At 36.3% G+C, this 20902-nt stretch overlaps 1 protein-coding gene across 2 annotated transcripts in view; it reads left to right on the top strand.

Moving 5' to 3' along the window:
• The window catches only part of LOC102805775 (1,5-anhydro-D-fructose reductase-like), a 48503-nt gene extending 33273 nt beyond the window's left edge, over positions 1-15230 (top strand). The window contains exons 5-9 of one of the 2 annotated variants that reach the window (XM_085496613.1): positions 8174-8290; positions 10142-10239; positions 11837-12002; positions 12454-12545; positions 14701-15230. In XM_085496613.1, the coding sequence (XP_085352739.1) occupies positions 8174-8290; positions 10142-10239; positions 11837-12002; positions 12454-12545; positions 14701-14740 (513 nt within the window). In that variant the 3' untranslated portion in view covers positions 14741-15230. The remainder of the gene's footprint in view (positions 1-8173; positions 8291-10141; positions 10240-11836; positions 12003-12453; positions 12546-14700) is intronic. The other variant, XM_085496614.1, reaches the window with a different exon arrangement.
• Positions 15231-20902: the final 5672 nt, after the last annotated feature.

Raw genomic sequence — 20902 nt, 5'->3', positions numbered from 1 at the left:
CAGCTGAGCAACTATTGGCCAATGAATACCTGAACAGCTGAACAACTATTTACCAATGCATACCTGAACAGCTGAACAACTATTGGCCAATGAGTATCTGAACAGCTGAACAATTATTGGCCAATGCGTATCAGAACAGCTGAACAACTATTAGCCAATGAATACCTGAACAGCTGAACAACTATTGGCCAATGCGTACCTGAACAGCTGAACAACTATTGGCCAATGAGTACCTGAACAGGTGAACAAATATTGGCCAATGAGTACCTGAACAGCTGAACAACTGTTGGCCAATGAGTACCTGAACAGGTGAACAATTATTGGCCAATGAGTACCTGAACAGGTGAACAACTATTAGCCAATGCGTAACTGAACAGCTGAACAACTATTGGCCAATGCGTACCTGAACAGCTGAAGAACTATTAGCCAATGCATACCTGAACAGCTGAACAACTATTGGCCAATGAGTACCTGAACAGGTGAACAATTATTAGCCAATGCGTACCTGAACAGCTAAACAACTATTGGCCAATGAGTACCTGAACAGCTGAACAACTATTGGCCAATGAGAACCTGAACAGCTGAAGAACAATTAGCCAATGCATACCTGAACAGCTAAACAACTATTAGCCAATGAAAACCAGAACAGCTGAACAACTATTGGCCAATGAAAACCTGAACAGCTGAACAATTATTGGCCAATGCGTATCTGAACAGCTGAACAACTATTAGCCAATGAATACCTGAACAGCTGAACAACTATTGGCCAATGCGTACCTGAACAGCTGAACAACTATTGGCCAATGAGTACCTGAACAGGTGAACAAATATTGGCCAATGAGTACCTGAACAGCTGAACAACTATTGGCCAATGAGTACCTGAACAGGTGAACAATTATTGGCCAATGAGTACCTGAACAGGTGAACAACTATTAGCCAATGCGTAACTGAACAGCTGAACAACTATTGGCCAATGAATATCTGAACAGCTGAACAACTATTGACCAATGCATACCTGAACAGCTGAACAACTATTGGCCAATGAGAACCTGAACAGCTGAAGAACAATTAGCCAATGCATACCTGAACAGCTAAACAACTATTAGCTAATGAAAACCTGAACAGCTGAACAACTATTGGCCAATGAAAACCTGAACAGCTGAACAATTATCGGCCAATGCGTATCTGAACAGCTGAACAACTATTAGCCAATGAATACCTGAACAGCTGAACAACTATTGGCCAATGAGTACCTGAACAGGTGAACAATTATTAGCCAATGCGTACCTGAACAGCTGAACAACTATTGGCCAATGAATACCTGAACAGCTGAACAACTATTGGCCAATGCGTACCTGAACAGCTGAACAACTATTGGCCAATGCGTACCTGAACAGCTGAACAACTATTGGCCAATGAGTACCTGAACAGCTGAACAACTATTGGCCAATGAGTACCTGAACAGGTAAACAATTATTAGCCAATGCATACCTGAATAGCTAAACAATTATTAGCCAATGCGTACCTGAACAGCTGAACAACTATTGGCCAATGAATATCTGAACAGCTGAGCAACTATTGGCCAATTAATACCTGAACAGCTAAACAACTACTGGCCAATGAGTACCTGAACAGCTGAACAACTATTGGCCAATGCGTACCTGAACAGCTGAACAATTATTGGCCAATGCGTATCTGAACAGCTGAACAACTATTGGCCAATGCGTAGCTGAACAGCTGAACAACTATTGGCCAATGTGTACCTGAACAACTGAAAAACTATTGGCCAATGAAAACCTGAACAGCTGAACAACTATTGGCCAATGAAAACCTGAACAGCTGAACAACTATTGGACAATGCATACCTGAACAGCTGAACAACTATTGGCCAATGTGTACCTGAACAGCTGAACAACTATTGGCCAATGAAAACCTGAACAGCTGAACAACTATTGGCCAATGAATATCTGAACAGCTGAGCAACTATTGGCCAATGAATACCTGAACAGCTGAGCAACTATTGGCCAATGCATACCTGAACAGCTGAACAACTATTGGCCAATGCATACCTGAACAGCTGAACAACTATTGGCCAATGAATACCTGAACAGCTGAACAACTATTGGCCAATGCATACCTGAACAGCTGAACAAATATTGGCCAATGTGTACCTGAACAGCTGAACAACTATTGGCCAATGAAAACCTGAACAGCTGAACAACTATTGACCAATGCATACCTGAACAGCTGAACAACTATTGGCCAATGAATACCTGAACAGCTGAACAACTATTGGCCAATGCATACCTGAACAGCTGAACAAATATTGGCCAATGTGTACCTGAACAGCTGAACAACTATTGGCCAATGAAAACCTGAACAGCTGAACAACTATTGGCCAATGAATATCTGAACAGCTGAGCAACTATTGGCCAATGAATACCTGAACAGCTGAACAACTATTGACCAATGCATACCTGAACAGCTGAACAACTATTGGCCAATGAGTATCTGATCAGCTGAACAATTATTGGCCAATGCGTATCAGAACAGCTGAACAACTATTAGCCAATGAATACCTGAACAGCTGAACAACTATTGGCCAATGCGTACCTGAACAGCTGAACAACTATTGGCCAATGAGTACCTGAACAGGTGAACAAATATTGGCCAATGAGTACCTGAACAGCTGAACAACTATTGGCCAATGAGTACCTGAACAGGTGAACAATTATTGGCCAATGAGTACCTGAACAGGTGAACAACTATTGGCCAATGCGTAGCTGAACAGCTGAACAACTATTGGCCAATGTGTACCTGAACAGCTGAAAAACTATTGGCCAATGAAAACCTGAACAGCTGAACAACTATTGGCCAATGAAAACCTGAACAGCTGAACAACTATTGGCCAATGAATATCTGAACAGCTGAGCAACTATTGGCCAATGAATACCTGAACAGCTGAACAACTATTGGCCAATGCATACCTGAACAGCTGAACAACTATTGGCCAATGTGTACCTGAACAGCTGAACAACTATTGGCCAATGAAAACCTGAACAGCTGAACAACTATTGGCCAATGAATATCTGAACAGCTGAGCAACTATTGGCCAATGAATACCTGAACAGCTGAACAACTATTGACCAATGCATACCTGAACAGCTGCACAACTATTGGCCAATGAATACCTGAACAGCTGAACAACTATTGGCCAATGCATACCTGAAGAGCTGAACAAATATTGGCCAATGTGTACCTGAACAGCTCAACAATTATTGGCCAATGAAAACCTGAACAGCTGAACAACTATTGGCCAATGAATATCTGAACAGCTGAGCAACTATTGGCCAATGAATACCTGAACAGCTGAACAACTATTGACCAATGCATACCTGAACAGCTGAACAACTATTGGCCAATGAGTATCTGAACAGCTGAACAATTATTGGCCAATGCGTATCAGAACAGCTGAACAACTATTAGCCAATGAATACCTGAACAGCTGAACAACTATTGGCCAATGCGTACCTGAACAGCTGAACAACTATTGGCCAATGAGTACCTGAACAGGTGAACAAATATTGGCCAATGAGTACCTGAACAGCTGAACAACTGTTGGCCAATGAGTACCTGAACAGGTGAACAATTATTGGCCAATGAGTACCTGAACAGGTGAACAACTATTAGCCAATGCGTAACTGAACAGCTGAACAACTATTGGCCAATGCGTACCTGAACAGCTGAAGAACTATTAGCCAATGCATACCTGAACAGCTGAACAACTATTGGCCAATGAGTACCTGAACAGGTGAACAATTATTAGCCAATGCGTACCTGAACAGCTAAACAACTATTGGCCAATGAGTACCTGAACAGCTGAACAACTATTGGCCAATGAGAACCTGAACAGCTGAAGAACAATTAGCCAATGCATACCTGAACAGCTAAACAACTATTAGCCAATGAAAACCAGAACAGCTGAACAACTATTGGCCAATGAAAACCTGAACAGCTGAACAATTATTGGCCAATGCGTATCTGAACAGCTGAACAACTATTAGCCAATGAATACCTGAACAGCTGAACAACTATTGGCCAATGCGTACCTGAACAGCTGAACAACTATTGGCCAATGAGTACCTGAACAGGTGAACAAATATTGGCCAATGAGTACCTGAACAGCTGAACAACTATTGGCCAATGAGTACCTGAACAGGTGAACAATTATTGGCCAATGAGTACCTGAACAGGTGAACAACTATTAGCCAATGCGTAACTGAACAGCTGAACAACTATTGGCCAATGAATATCTGAACAGCTGAGCAACTATTGGCCAATGAATACCTGACCAGCTGAACAACTATTGACCAATGCATACCTGAACAGCTGAACAACTATTGGCCAATGAGAACCTGAACAGCTGAAGAACAATTAGCCAATGCATACCTGAACAGCTAAACAACTATTAGCTAATGAAAACCTGAACAGCTGAACAACTATTGGCCAATGAAAACCTGAACAGCTGAACAATTATTGGCCAATGCGTATCTGAACAGCTGAACAACTATTAGCCAATGAATACCTGAACAGCTGAACAACTATTGGCCAATGAGTACCTGAACAGGTGAACAATTATTAGCCAATGCGTACCTGAACAGCTGAACAACTATTGGCCAATGAGTACCTGAACAGCTGAACAACTATTGGCCAATGAGAACCTGAACAGCTGAAGAACAATTAGCCAATGCATACCTGAACAGCTAAACAACTATTAGCCAATGAAAACCTGAACAGCTGAACAACTATTGGCCAATGAGTACCTGAACAGCTGAACAACTATTAGCCAATGAAAACCTGAACAGCTGAACAACCATTGGCCAATGAGTACCTGAAAAGCTGAACAACTATTGGCCAATGCGTACCTGAACAGCTGAAGAACTATTGGCCAATGAATATCTGAACAGCTGAGCAACTATTGGCCAATGAATACCTGAACAGCTGAACAACTATTGGCCAATGCATACCTGAACAGCTGAACAACTATTGGCCAATGTGTACCTGAATAGCTGAACAATTATTGGCCAATGAAAACCTGAACAGCTGAACAACTATTTGCCAATGAATATCTGAACAGCTGAGCAACTATTGGCCAATGAATACCTGAACAGCTGAACAACTATTGGCCAATGCGTACCTGCACAGCTGAACAACTATTGGCCAATGAGTACCTGAACAGCTGAAGAACAATTAGCCAATGCATACCTGAACAGCTGAACAACTATTGGCCAATGAATACCTGAACAGCTGAACAACTATTGGCCAATGCATACCTGAACAGCTGAACAAATATTGGCCAATGTGTACCTGAACAGCTCAACAACTATTGGCCAATGAAAACCTGAACAGCTGAACAACTATTGGCCAATGAATATCTGAACAGCTGAGCAACTATTGGCCAATGAAAACCTGAACAGCTGAACAACTATTGGCCAATGAATATCTGAACAGCTGAACAACTATTAGCCAATGCGTACTTGAACAGCTAAAGAGCAATTAGCCAATGCATACCTGAACAGGTGAACAACTATTAGCCAATGCGTAACTGAACAGCTGAACAACATTTGGCCAATGAGTACCTGAACATCTGAACAACTATTGGCCAATGAGTACCTGAACAGCTGAACAACTATTGGCCAATGAGTACCTGAACAGCTGAACAACTATTGGCCAATGAAAACCTGAACAGCTGAACAACTATTGGCCAATGAATATCTGAACAGCTGAACAACTATTAGCCAATGCGTACTTGAACAGCTAAAGAGCAATTAGCCAATGCATACCTGAACAGCTGAACAACTATTGGCCAATGAGTACCTGAACAGCTGAACAACTATTGGCCAATGAGTACCTGAACAGCTGAACAACTATTGGCCAATGAGTACCTGAACAGCTGAACAACTATTAGCCAATGCGTACCTGAACAGCTGCAGAACAATTAGCCAATGCATACCTGAACAGCTGAACAACTATTGGCCAATGAGTACCTGAACAACTGAACAACTATTGGCCAATGAGTACCTGAACAGCTGAACAACTATTGGCCAATGAGTACCTGAACAGCTGAACAACTATTGGCCAATGAGTACCTGAACAGCTGAACAACTATTGGCCAATGAGTACCTGAACAGCTGCAGAACAATTAGCCAATGCATACCTGAACAGCTGAACAACTATCGGCCAATGCGTACCTGAACAGCTGAAGAACTATTGGCCAATGAGTACCTGAACAGTTGAAGAACTATTGGCCAATGAAAACCAGAACAACTGAACAACTATTGGCCAATGAGTACCTGAACAGCTGAACAACTATTGGCCATTGAGTATCTGAACAGCTGAACAACTATTAGCCAATGCGTACCTGAACAGCTGCAGAACAATTAGCCAATGCATACCTGAACAGCTGAACAACTATTGGCCAATGAGTACCTGAACAGCTGAAGAACTATTGGCCAATGAGTACCTGAACAGCTGAACAACTATTAGCCAATGAGTACCTGCACAGCTGAACAACTATTGGCCAATGATTACCTGAACAGCTGAACAACTATTGGCCAATGAGTACCTGAACAGCTGAACAACTATTGGCCAATGAGTACCTGAACAGGTGAACAACTATTGGCCAATGGGTACCTGAACAGCTGAACAACTATTGGCCAATGAGTACCTGAACAGGTGAACAACTATTGGCCAATGAGTACCTGAACAGCTGAAGAACAATTAGCCAATGCGTACCTGAACAGCTGAACAACGATTGGCCAATGAAAACCTGAACAGCTGAACAACCATTGGCCAATGAGTACCTGAACATGTGAACAACTATTGGCCAATGAGTACCTGAACAGCTGAACAACTATTGGCCAATGAGTACCTGGACAGCTGAACAACTATTAGCCAATGAAAACCTGCACAGCTGAACAAATATTGGCCAATGAGTACCTGAACAGCTGAACAACTATTGGCCAATGAGTACCCGAACAGCTGAACAACTATTGGCCAATGAGTACCTGAAAAGCTGAAGAACAATTAGCCAATGCGTACCGGAACAGCTGAACAACTATTAGCCAGTGCGTACCTGAACAGCTGAAGAACAATTAGCCAATGCATACCTGAACAGCTGAACAACTATTGGCCAATGAGTACCTGAACAGCTGAAGAACAATTAGCCAATGCATACCTGAACAGCTGAACAACTATTAGCCAATGAAAGCCTAAACAGCTGAACAAATATTGGTCAATGAGTACCTGAACAGCTGAACAACTATTGGCCAATGAGTACCTGAACAGCTGAACAACTATTGGCCATTGAGTACCTGAACAGCTGAACAACTATTGGCCAATGAGTACCTGGACAGCTGAACAACCACTGGCCAATGAGTACCTGAATAGCTGAAGAACAATTAGCCAATGCGTACCTGAACAGCTGAACAACTATTAGCCAATGCGTACCTGAACAGCTGAAGAACAATTAGCCAATGCGTACCTGAAGAGCTGAAAAACTATTGGCCAATGAGTACCTGGACAGCTGAACAACCACTGGCCAATGAGTACCTGGACAGCTGAACAACCACTGGCCAATGAGTACCTGAACAGCTGAAGAACAATTAGCCAATGCGTACCTGAACACCTGAACAACTATTAGCCAATGCGTACCTGAACTGCTGAAGAACAATTAGCCAATGCGTACCTGAACAGCTGAACAACTATTAGCCAATAAAAACCTGAACAGCTGAACAAATATTGGCCAATGAGTACCTGAACAGTTGAACAACTATTGGCCAATGCGTACCCGAACAGCTGAACAACTATTGGTTTGTTCTATTATTGTTATTAGTGTCACATGCATGTAATTACATATATATTGTGGTATAGTTCATTGATTTCGAAAATGTAACAATCATTGATTTTCATGATAAACATGTACTGTATCATAACTCAAAACAATGGTCTGAATGGTTTCATTTCACTGGTGTAGTTGAAACTCGTGTTTTATTAACCTGCTGTTGAAAAGTCTAAACTGAGAATTGTTAATTGTCGAGATAGATGACTAACTTATTGCAACATGCATAACTTATTGGAACATAATTTAACTCAACTGTGTGATTGATATAAGGAAATGGAAAAGTTAGTCGATGACGGTTTGGTCAGCTCCATTGGCGTCTCCAACTTCAATCACGCACAACTGGAACGTATTCTTAATATGGCAAAATATAAACCAGTTAATAATCAGGTAAATATTGATGGTTTCAAGTGCAGACTACAAGCATAGCAATAAATAATATACCATATATTAGGAAGCATGCTTACATCACACTCTACTGTACATTAGACTACTGTAGGAAGTAGTTTATAGGTCACCGTCTTCTGTACATTAAAATACTGTAGGAAGTAGACTTTATAGGTCACAGTCTACTGTGTATTAGACTACTGTAGGAAGTAGGGTTTATAGGTCACAGTGTACTGTACATTAGACTACTGTAGGAAGTAGAGTTTATAGGTCACAGTCTACTGTACATTAGGCTACTGTGGGAAGTAGAGTTTATAGGTCACAGTGTACTGTGCATTAGACTACTGTAGGAAGTAGAGTTTATAGGTCACAGTGTACTGTACATTAGACTACTGTAGGAAGTAGAGTTTATAGGTCACAGTGTACTGTACATTAGACTACTGTAGGAAGTAGAGTTTATAGGTCACAGTCTACTGTACATTAGTCTACTGTAGGAAGTAGAGTTTATAGGTCACAGTCTACTGTACATTAGACTACTGTAGGAAGTAGAGTTTATAGGTCACAGTCTACTGTACATTAGACTACTGTTTATAGGTCACAGTCTACTGTACATTAGACTACTGTAGGAAGTAGAGTTTATAGGTCACAGTGTACTGTACATTAGACTACTGTAGGAAGTAGAGTTTAAAGGTCACAGTCTACTGTGTATTAGACTACTGTAGGAAATAGACTTATAGGTCACAGTGTACTGTACATTAGACTACTGTAGGAAGTAGAGTTTATAGGTCACAGTCTACTGTACATTAGTCTACTGTAGGAAGTAGAGTTTTTATGTCACAGTCTACTGTACATTAGACTACTGTAGGAAGTAGAGTTTATAGGTCACAGTCTACTGTACATTAGACTACTGTAGGAAGTAGAGTTTATAGGTCACAGTCTACTGTGTATTAGACTACTGTAGGAAGTAGAGTTTATAGGTCACAGTCTACTGTACATTAGACTACTGTTTATAGGTCACAGTATACTGTACATTAGTCTACTGTAGGAAGTAGACGTTATAAGTTACAGTCTACTGTACATGAGACTACTGTAGGAAGTAGAGTTTATAGGTCACATTCTACTGTACATTAGACTAATGTAGGAAGTAGACTTTATAGGTCACAGTGTACTGTGTATTAGACTACTGTAGGAAATAGACTTTATAGGTCACAGTGTACTGTACATTAGACTACTGTAGGAAGTAGAGTTTATAGGTCACATTCTACTGTACATTAGACTACTGTAGGAAGTACATGTAGAGTTTATAGGTCACAGTATACTGTACATTAGTCTACTGTAGGAAGTAGACTTTATAGGTCATAGTCTACTGTACATTAGACCACTGTAGGAAGTAGACTTTATAGGTCACAGTGTACTGTACATTAGACTACTGTAGGAAGTAGAGTTTATAGGTCACAGTCTACTGTGTATAAGACTACTGTGGGAAGTAGACTTTATAGGTCACAGTCTACTGTACATTAGTTTACTGTAGGAAGTAGACTTTATAGGTCATAGTCTACTGTACATTAGACCACTGTAGGAAGTAGACTTTATAGGTCACAGTGTACTGTACATTAGTCTACTGTGGGAAGTAGACTTTATAGGTCATCGTCTACTGTACATTAGTTTACTGTAGGAAGTAGACTTTATAGGTCATCGTCTACTGTACATTAGACTACTGTAGGAAGTAAACTTTAAAGGTCCAAGTATACTGTAATTGTTATAGGGTAAATTATACTGTACATCAGACAATTGTATTCTTGTTAGCAAATCTGTTATTGTTTAATAAATTTCACAAGTTTTGAATATTTGCAGATTGAAGTGCATCCGTATAATGCTCAAACTGAGTTAATTGCGTGGTGTTATGCAAGAAATATCACTGTTACTTGTCACACTGCACTTGGTAGACCAGGGTGGGTATATTGCATTAGTTACAGTGTAATTTTAAACATAATGTGTGAATGCATAGATACATCTATATGTCTTGTCAGGCAAAAGAATACCTTAAAGCTAACCTCATTACACATATTAATTATTTATATTTTGAATTATACATACTAATTACAAGAGCTGACATTTAAACATTGGTGTATTGATGATGAACTGTAGATAACAAAAAATACATAAATTGTAAAAATACACATAGGTATTTATATCTCTAATTGGATTTGAATTTGTCAGGTAACCATAGTTACAAGTCAAAATAATTTAACATGATTTGAATATGAAGTTGAAGCTTGACGAATTACTTCTCCCTTGATGTTGTCTTTCAAAAAAAATACATTTAGTAAAATCATTGTATGATTCTCGCTAAAATCCAACCACAAATCTAAGTTTTGGTTATTCTACTGACATATACAAGTATATCTTGAAAAATACTTATAATGCATGTGCACTATTGAATTATCAAATTTCATCTAAATAGTCATCATTCAATATTACCATATTGCCTCATTATAACAATGTGACCACGTGCACATTAATGTTACATTCACGTTAAAAAATATCGGCACGTAATGTAATTTTTTGTGTTTGCAGAGGGATTACAGCAGTTGTGTCACGTTAGTTAGGACGCACTTGGGACTCGTACCAAAATCACGCCCTCATTCTTCAATCTATTATTTGATCTAAACATGGAAAACGATACGAATATGATGATAATAATAATTGATATATTGTATATCCATTTGTTGTTATTTTATTTCTTCATCGTGCACATGAATGACAAAGAAGATTCAGTTGATTTAGCTTGACAATAAAAACACAGTTGCAGCAGCACATAAATATGCGTCACCGACAACGTTCTGCATTTATTTAATTCCTTACTACAGCACCACCCATTCATAGCTTCAATTCTCTCCATCGTCATGTCATACTAGTATGAATCAGTAAATGTTATCTTAAATTCACCACAGAGCGCGTAATTTTGGCTTGTGTCGAACATTCAGGAATCAAATCTCATGACAAGATTTGGTCTGAGCATCTATCAGGATCGAGATAAAAAAAATTCGGCACGATTCGACTCGACAGACTCAGCCCCAAGTCTAGGCATGTGCCGAGATCTCTAACGTGAATGCCACTATTGCTTGTGATGTATTATGTAATTTCAGGTGATAACAGCTTATATCAGATTTCTATTCAATACATCATTAGAATCCAGTGTAAAAAATGATATAGTGCTAATTATCAATATTTCCATGTAATAGAAATCCCAGTGATGTCATTTGTCAATGTAAGCAGATTGAACGTTTGACATCATTGTTTGACAATGTTCTAAAACTAAACACAGTCCTTAAATGCATTTGATTGACTCAATGGTAATCAATAAACGATGCTGGGTCACATCTGTGAATTTTAAAAACTTCCAACCTTGTATAGTAATTAACTTATTCTCTTATTCTACTTATTCTCAGTAACTAAATGAACTGCTTGGAAATAAGTGGGTAATGCAAGTGATGTATTACACTATAGACCAAGTTTTCATTTTTCATAACTTAATCAATATTACAGATTGGTAAAAGGAGAGCCTAATATGCTAGAGGAGCCGATTGTGAAAGCTATAGCTGCAAAACACAAAAAATCTCCGGCACAAATTCTATTGAAATTTTGTGTTGATCGTGGATGTGCAGTAATTCCGAAAAGCATAAACCCCAAGAGGATGAAAGAGAATATTGAGGTATACATCAAATATGCTGTGTTCTTTCCCTAAATGTATGCCTTAAAAATTTACATTGGAACACTTTTATTGTTGTGATGTGTTGTACTGTCTGAGTAAATCAGTATTCATTGAGTGTACTCCACTGACTTGAACCAGCTTATGGAAACTATCATGCTCTGATAATAACAACTTGTTGCAGTTATAAAAGTGTATATATACATAATATATATATAAGGCTGAAGTGAACTCATAAATCGTTTGGTAATATATTCATGTCATAGTATTTTTATATAATGCAGTGTCTTTGTGGTAATAAAACCCAGTAGCTTGGATATCAATCAAAATAAACAATTATTGAAGTGTAACGTCATTTGCATACATACTTCAATGTTGAAACTGATCCACTCCACATTAAAGACAAGACTTAGTTTGATTAAATTATAAGCTGTGATTTACTTACTGTTTACAGATAAGTGATTTTAAGATAACTCTAGAAGATATAAGATCTATGGAGCAACTCAATCGTAATTGGCGTCATTCACAAGACTCATTTTGGTCATGGTAAGTTGATTTTGATCTTATGTAAAACAATCAAAAATAGAAGTCACACACCAAAAATAATCATTCATGGGCAATATGTACAATGTAAACTATCATCAACTTAACTTGTAATAATAGGGTGTGTGGGAACCTGTTCTTTATATTATTTCCCCAAAATGGTGCTATATTGAATACCAGACTGGAAACAAATTCACTTTAGTGGTTATGGAATGTGTGTCATCTATGTTAATTTTTCACTTGGACCAATACTGAAGCAATATTTCTACTGAAAAAAGGACTACCATAATGCTGACTACAACAAATATTAATTTACAATTAAGTAATTAAATAGTAATATCGCCAAAAGTGTATGAATAAAAATAAATGTAAACATAGGACAAAGGTTATGTTCCTGAATAGACTTTTCTTGCTATTTCTAGGAAATATTATTTTTATTTGTTTTGGTATCAGTTTGAAGGTCACAACAGCCAATGCTCCACCACATTAGTTTCATAAAAAAATTACATTTCATTGTTCCAAAGTTAGAAGTGACAATGTGCTTTTGTTGCAAGGAACACTATGTTGGTTATACATAATATAACTTGTCCATCAACATTTCAAACAAAGCTGGTCTATCAGAATTAGTTTGGAAAAAAGCTGGTCTATCAACATTTCCAACCAAGCTGGCCTTTCAACATTTCCAACCAAGTTGGCCTATCAACATTTCCAACCAAGTTGGCCTATCAACATTTCCAACTAAGTTGGCCTATCAACATTTCCAACCAAGCTGGCCTTTCAACATTTCCAACCAAGTTGGCCTTTCAACATTTCCAACCAAGTTGGCCTATCAAAATTTCCAACCAAGTTGGCCTATCAACATTTCCAACCAAGCTAGCCTTTCAACATTTCCAACCAAGTTGACCTATCAACATTTCCAACCAAGTTGACCTATCAACATTTCCAACCAAGCTGGCCTTTCAACATTTCCAACCAAGTTGGCCTTTCAACATTTCCAACCAAGTTTGCCTATCAAAATTTTCAACCAAGTTGGCCTTTCAACATGTCCAACCAAGCTGGCCTTTCAACATTTCCAACATTTCCAACCAAGTTGGCCTATCAACATTTCCAACTAAGTTGGCCTATCAACATTTCCAACCAAGCTGGCCTTTCAACATTTAAAACAAAACTTGTCTGCCAATATTTCAAACAAAGCAGGTTATCAGAATTAGAATCATGGTGTTGATGTCATTAGTTAACGCAATATGTAGTGTATGAGACATTTTACAGTCCTAAGTGGAAACATTTGGTGTGCTGACATCTTCTTCCAATGACTCTCGTGGTAACATTACATTTGTACTACTTCTGCAGTATTGATATGTTAGCAGACAATTTTAATATGTTTTATATCTTTGTTGAGGGACTGTGATTATATGGAAAGTACCACATAATCATGTATTTAGTAATAACATGTAATTTCTCTCAGGTAGGAACACAACCTTTGTCTTATTATTATTATTTTTATTATTATTATATAGCTATTCCTGTGTGCCTTAGTGGCACATTTCGAGACTTCGTCTATGATTCATAAATATTTGCCCACTCAATTAGCGTAATTGGAGGTCATTTTGTGTGTCATCTGCATTTAATGACATGTATGACACTTGCTAACATTTCGTCTTGTTAACATTTAGCCACAAGTCTATTTAGTTACGTAAGATAACACCATTGGTGTGGTAATCAAAGTGACCAGGATTTCCTAACGAGAACCATCGAGTCATAATGGGTTTATTCATTGATATTACATAGTTGTATTCGCAATCCTGTTAGTTCGGTTGTTGACTCCAAGCACTGATACCTTGATAATACATGTTTCCACAAACAGTATTACCGTATATGCAATTCTAAAATTTTAAACAACATGTTTCTAAAATAGGAATCAAAAACTAATGTTATTCATACATCATGCTAACCACTTACTTACAGTCCCCATTTTAATAAATATTATATTAGAAGCATGTGAACTTGATATACATTAGACAATACTGTAATTATTTGCATCAGGGATTCTGATATCACCACCAATTTTAAAGGGGCTCTATATAATGAAAACATTGCATTTCATTGTGATATTCAATTTCATATTAATATTAATATATAATACTATTTTTATTTTTAGTTTCAGGAACCATGTACATTATCCTTTTAACGATTTTTAACCTCATGCCAAATATTTGATTGGTGAGATGGTTGACTCTTGATACAGCACCAGTCATTAATATGTCATAATTTTTTTATTACATTGTTAAAATATGACACTCAAATGTTTGCAGTTATGTGCAGCAATGATGTTATTATATTGGATTTTTTTTATTGATTTTCGATATGTTCATCATTCCAAGAAAAATTTTGAAAATAAAGTACCTTTATAAAATACCTCCAGGACCAAATATATGAAAAGCACTACGTAACTCTTTTAACCAATCTCTCAATGAATAGAACTGAATAATGTTTAGAGGATCAAGTATAATTTAATGTGACACCATTTATTTTCACATGATTGACAGACAAATTATACTTAGTTCAACTTCATTGTGTGTATATAAATTTAAAACATGTTTCCCATAGTTTACAAACATTTGTGAAACTTTGAAAGGTATTGTGGATGCCCACAATACTGAAACAATAACAATAAACTATCAACTTAAAGCTATGTACTATGTCAATTAGCCTCTTTCCCTGACAAGGTTGCTAAGCAACCAGACAGCATGCATAATAACGTTCATGTATAGTACATACTATTTACAAAATCACATTATAAATATGTGAATAAGTGAGACTACACAAGAATGAATAAAATTCCTAAATATACAAATATTGATTTGCAAAATAGCCCAACTGAATTGGAACAGAACTTTCTGCCAAAGAGGAATTCAAATACATTTAATGTGGTAGTGGTAGACAAAAAGCAGACATGGGGGATATATGTTGTTCAAAGCTAACATATTGAACGTAAGAGACATATGCGGAGCTTGTCCTGTTTTCCGGGTACCTGAATGATTTCAACTGGTATACTGCATTGTAGTGAAGAGCTGACGTAGTACTCGGGCCAGGATTATAACACAGTGGAACTACTCATACACGCTTTTGAAAATTGATAGATAGACTTGGACCAACTTACATAGGAATTTACCACAGGGCTGAAGATGTTTTATAGGTGAATGAAAACCTGCTACTGAGGAAACCAAAAGATAAGATAATCTCAGAAGACCAATAAAGGCTTAGACATATACTGCCTTAAACAGTGTCTACCTGTGACAGGTTCAACACGAGAGGATAATTTTTGCTCCATTGATGTACTCTTACATCATTTAAAATCCAATAAGGAGAAATAAAAAAATAATTATCTATGAGAACGTTAGTGGGACCAATCTAGATATGTTAATTATGCTGATTGAGACAAGACAACAATTATTGATACTATCATGAGTTGAAAATGCAATATATCTTGTGTTAGTTTTAATTTGTACATCATAGTACATGCATTAAAGTAAATTTTCAGATATTTTTATATTTTACAACAAAATAAAATGGTAAAAACAATTATTTTTAGCTCCGCTGTCGACTTTGTCGAGCGGAGCTTATCATACGAGTGATTGTCGTCGTCCGTCGTCGTCGTCCGTCGTCCGTGTCAATGTTTTACTTTTTCGACTTCTTCTTGAAAACTACAAGCCTGAATGCTTTGATACTTGGTGTATATGTACCTTGGGTAGACCTCTCTTAGGTTTGTTCATTTCATATTGATATCTTCAATTCTCTAATTTTGGTGAATATTTTTGTCATTTTTGGTAAAAAGTGATATTTTCGACTTCTTGTTAAAAACCGCAAGTCCAATTGATTTGATACTACATATATAGGTACTACATGTGGACCTCTCTCAGATTTGTTCATTTCGTGATGATATCTTCAATTCTCTAATTTTGGTAAATATTTTTGTAATTTTTGGTAAAAAATGATATTTTCGACTTCTTGTTAAAAACCAATAGTCCAATTGCTTTGATATTACATATATAGATACTACATGTAGACCTTTCTCAGATTTGTTTATTTTGTGATGATATCTTCAGTTCTCTAATTTTGGTGAATATTTTTGTCATTTTTGGTAAATAGTGATATTTTCGACTTCTTGTTAAAAACTGTAAGTCCGATTGCTTTGATACTATTCATATTGTTCATTTTCTAATGATGTCTTCAGTTCTTTAATTGAAATGTGCATTGCTAACAGCGGAGCTATCTCAGCCGATAGGCTGCTTGTTTTATATTTCTGATAAATGCCACTATATATTTCGCTATTATAGCTATTATCACCAGACTATTTACATCCACTTAATTATATATTCATAGTTTGCAATTATGCTTTTTGGCAGAATGTGTAACTATACTAATGCTGGAATGATTGCTGTGTAATTCTTCCTTGGATTGTAAGGGTATTGATGATGCTCATTTGTTTTATTTTGTTTATTTGACTTACCAGTAAATATGCTTTATTGTTGGACCAATACAAATTTGACAGGTATGAGTGTTGTACCTGGGGTACAAAAGCGTGTTAAATATTCAACACTATTTTTATGCTACAGGTAGAAACTACCCAGACACCCGAAATTTTGCCACGTGTACTGATGGAGACAATACATATTTACAATAACAATACAATACAATACAATACAATACAATTTTATTTCACCAGATAAATTACATTACAAAGTACAAAACGAAGATAGAGATATACATAACTATCTGGCGAGGACAAGAGAGGTAGTTCTAGTAGAACTAATCTAGTCTCTAGCCCTTGCATATTCACTGATAGCAGAAAAAAACTGATAAGGACAGTGAATTCATAAATCATATTAATATATTGTTTAAGAGTACATAATACATAAGGAGAAAAATTATATGAAATATGGTGGTAATAGTGAAATGACAATACTGTAAATTGAATGATAGAGAAATAACAATAAAATTGATGTTCAATTATTTAAAAGAAATTGTTTTAGGGTAAGCTTGAAGCGATTTCTTGATGTTAATGTTTTAATGGAAATTGGAAGATCATTCCAGTGTTTTACTAATGAATATGTTAAACTGTTTTTAGTTGAGCTTAGTTTTACTTTTGGAATTTCAAGTTTGTCAGAAATAACTGAACGTGTCAAATAAGAGTGAGAGATTGAAGAGGCATAATGACCCAGAGAACGAGCATAACGATCGCCCTTCAGGTCATAAATAAACATGCACGTTTGGAACTTGCATAATTTATGCACATCAAGAATGCACAATCTTTTAAAGAGTTGTGAGCTACTTGCACGGGGATTTGAAAAAGTGGCTAAGCGAATAAATTTTTTCAGTAATTTTAAAATTGGATTTATAACGGTACTAAAAGTGTTGCCCCATATTTCAATACAATAGCTTATGTGTGGAAGAATGAGTGAATTATATAGTAATATTATAAGTGATTTGGGTAGGTAGTGATGCAGATATGAAATGAGTCCAATCATTTTACTAATTTTTTTTAACAATATTATTAATGTGAGGTCTCCAAGTAAGTGATCTGTCGAGAGTGACACCAAGATATAGCACAGAGGAAGCAAGTTCAATAGGAGAGTTATCAATATTTAATAAACTTTGCATATTTGTCTTTTGAGCTGTTTTGAAAACCATAAAATTTGTTTTATCAATATTTATGGTTAATTTATTTGCCTTGCACCATGTGCAATTCTGAATTAAGTAGGCCAATATCAATAGAATCATTTTTAACGGAGTGAAACAGATTTGTGTCGTCAGCAAAAAGCCTAAACTGGAAAGTGTTGGATGATTTTACAATATCATTTATATAAATTAAAAACAAAAGTGGTCCAAGAATGGACCCTTGTGGGACCCCACAAGAAATTACTTTATAATCAGAATTACAATTATTTAAATTAACATATTGCTGGCGGTCTTCTAAATAAGATTCAAACCAACTCAAAGTAGACCCTCTTATACCATAATAATGTAATTTAGACAATAATATGGTATGGTTAATGGTGTCAAAAGCCTTTCTGAGGTCTAGAAAAATACCAAATGTGATAAAACCGTCATCTATTTGTTTTGAAATCTCAGCAGTAAGGTCAACTAAAGCTAATTTGGTGCTGTGATGCTTACGGAATCCATATTGGTTTTCATCAAGAATTTGGAATTTTTCTAGAAAAGCACACATCTGTTTATTTACTAAAGATTCAAACAATTTGCTAATAATGGGTAACACTGATATCGGCCTATAATTACCAACTTCAAATGCACAACCTTTTTTAAATAATGGAGAAACCCGGGCTATTTTTAATTTATCAGGGAATATACCCGTGTACACAGAACAGTTAAAAATATGAGCCAGTGGTTCAGCAATTTGTTCAGCAGCCTGCTTGATAAGTTTAGGGAACATATTGTCATAGCCAACTGCTTTATTAGGATCTAATTTATCGATCTCTTTTAAAATATCATGAGCACAAACTGGGCTGAAAAATAATGAATGTGATTGTCTACTATCAAGGTAATCATTGAAGTTGGCATTACAATTGATTTTAGATGCATAATTTGGACCAACATTAACAAAATACGAATTAAACTTCTCAGCAATATCCCTACCCTCTGTCACAATTTCATCTGGGTTAGTACTCACTCTAAGTTTATGTGGAAAACGATCATTACATGACTGATTATTCCGCAGTTTGTTTATAACCTGCCATGTTTTATTGCTATTTCCAATAACATTTGCCAGCTTGCCAGAAAAGTAAGACTTCTTAGCAATTTTTAATAATTTTGACAAAATATTACGATAAATTTTGTATTGAATGTGAATTGGTGAACTGGGACTATGTCGCTTAGTTTTTGAGAAAAGTCTATGTTTTGTTTTGTTTTAATTGAAATGAGAAGCCCCTTAGATAACCATGGTTTTTGTGATGATTTTGATGCAGAATAAATCATTTTCTTAGGTAGATGTTTAGTAATTATATCACTAAACAAATTATAAAAATAATCATATGCCAAATTCGGATCCAATAAATTATAAATATTTGTCCAAGAAATTTGACAAGGTGTTGCATGTTAACATTCCTAATATGCATGTCAACATTCTAATCTGCATGTACACATTCTAATATGCATGTCAACATTCCTAATATGCATGTCAACACTCCTAATATGCATGTCAACATTCTAATCTGCATGTAAACATTCTAATATGCATGTCAACATTCTAATATGCATGTTAACATTCTAATATGCATGTCAACATTCTAATCTGCATGTAAACATTCTAATATGCATGTCAACATTCTAATATGCATGTTAACATTCTAATATGCATGTCAACACTCCTAATATGCATGTCAACATTCTAATCTGCATGTACACATTCTAATATGCATGTCAACATTCCTAATATGCATGTCAACACTCCTAATATGCATGTCAACATTCTAATCTGCATGTAAACATTCTAATATGCATGTCAACATTCCTAATATGCTTGTCAACATTCTAATCTGCATGTAAACATTCTAATATGCATGTCAACATTCCTAATATGCATGTCAACATTCTAATATGCATGTTAACATTCTAATATGCATGTCAACACTCCTGATATGCATGTCAACATTACTAATATGCTTGTCAACATTCCTAATATGCATGTCAACATTCTAATATGCATGTAAACATTCTAATATGCGTGTAAACATTCTAATATGCATGTCAACATTCGAATATGCATGTCAACACTCCTGATATGCATGTCAACATTCCTAATATGCTTGTCAACATTCCTAATATGCTTGTCAACATTCTAATCTGCATGTAAACATTCTAATATGCGTGTAAACATTCTAATATGCATGTCAACACTCCTAATATGCATGTCAATATTCTAATATGCATGTTAACATTCCTAATATGCATGTTAAAATTGCTGATATGCATGTTAACATCCTAATATGCATGTCAACACTCCTGATATGCACGTCAGCATTCCTAATATGCATGTCAGCATTCCTAATATGCATATTAACATTCCTAATATGCATGTCAGCATTCCTAATATGCATGTTAACATTCTAATATGCATGTTAACATTCTAATATGCATGTTAACATTCTAATATGCACATCAACATTCCTAATATGCATGTCAACATTCCTAATATGCATGTCAACATTCCTAATATGCATGTCAACATTCCTAATATGCATGTCAACATTCTAATATGCATGTCAACATTCTAATATGCATGTTAACATTCTAATATGCACGTTAACATTCCTAATATGCATGTCAACATTCCTAATATCCAT

Source organism: Saccoglossus kowalevskii, chromosome 3, assembly GCF_978046115.1.
Source record: "Saccoglossus kowalevskii chromosome 3, keSacKowa6.1, whole genome shotgun sequence".
NCBI lineage: Eukaryota > Metazoa > Hemichordata > Enteropneusta > Harrimaniidae > Saccoglossus > Saccoglossus kowalevskii.
The sequence above is the reverse complement of the archived record's forward strand: the minus strand, read 5'-3'. Positions and strand labels throughout refer to the sequence as shown.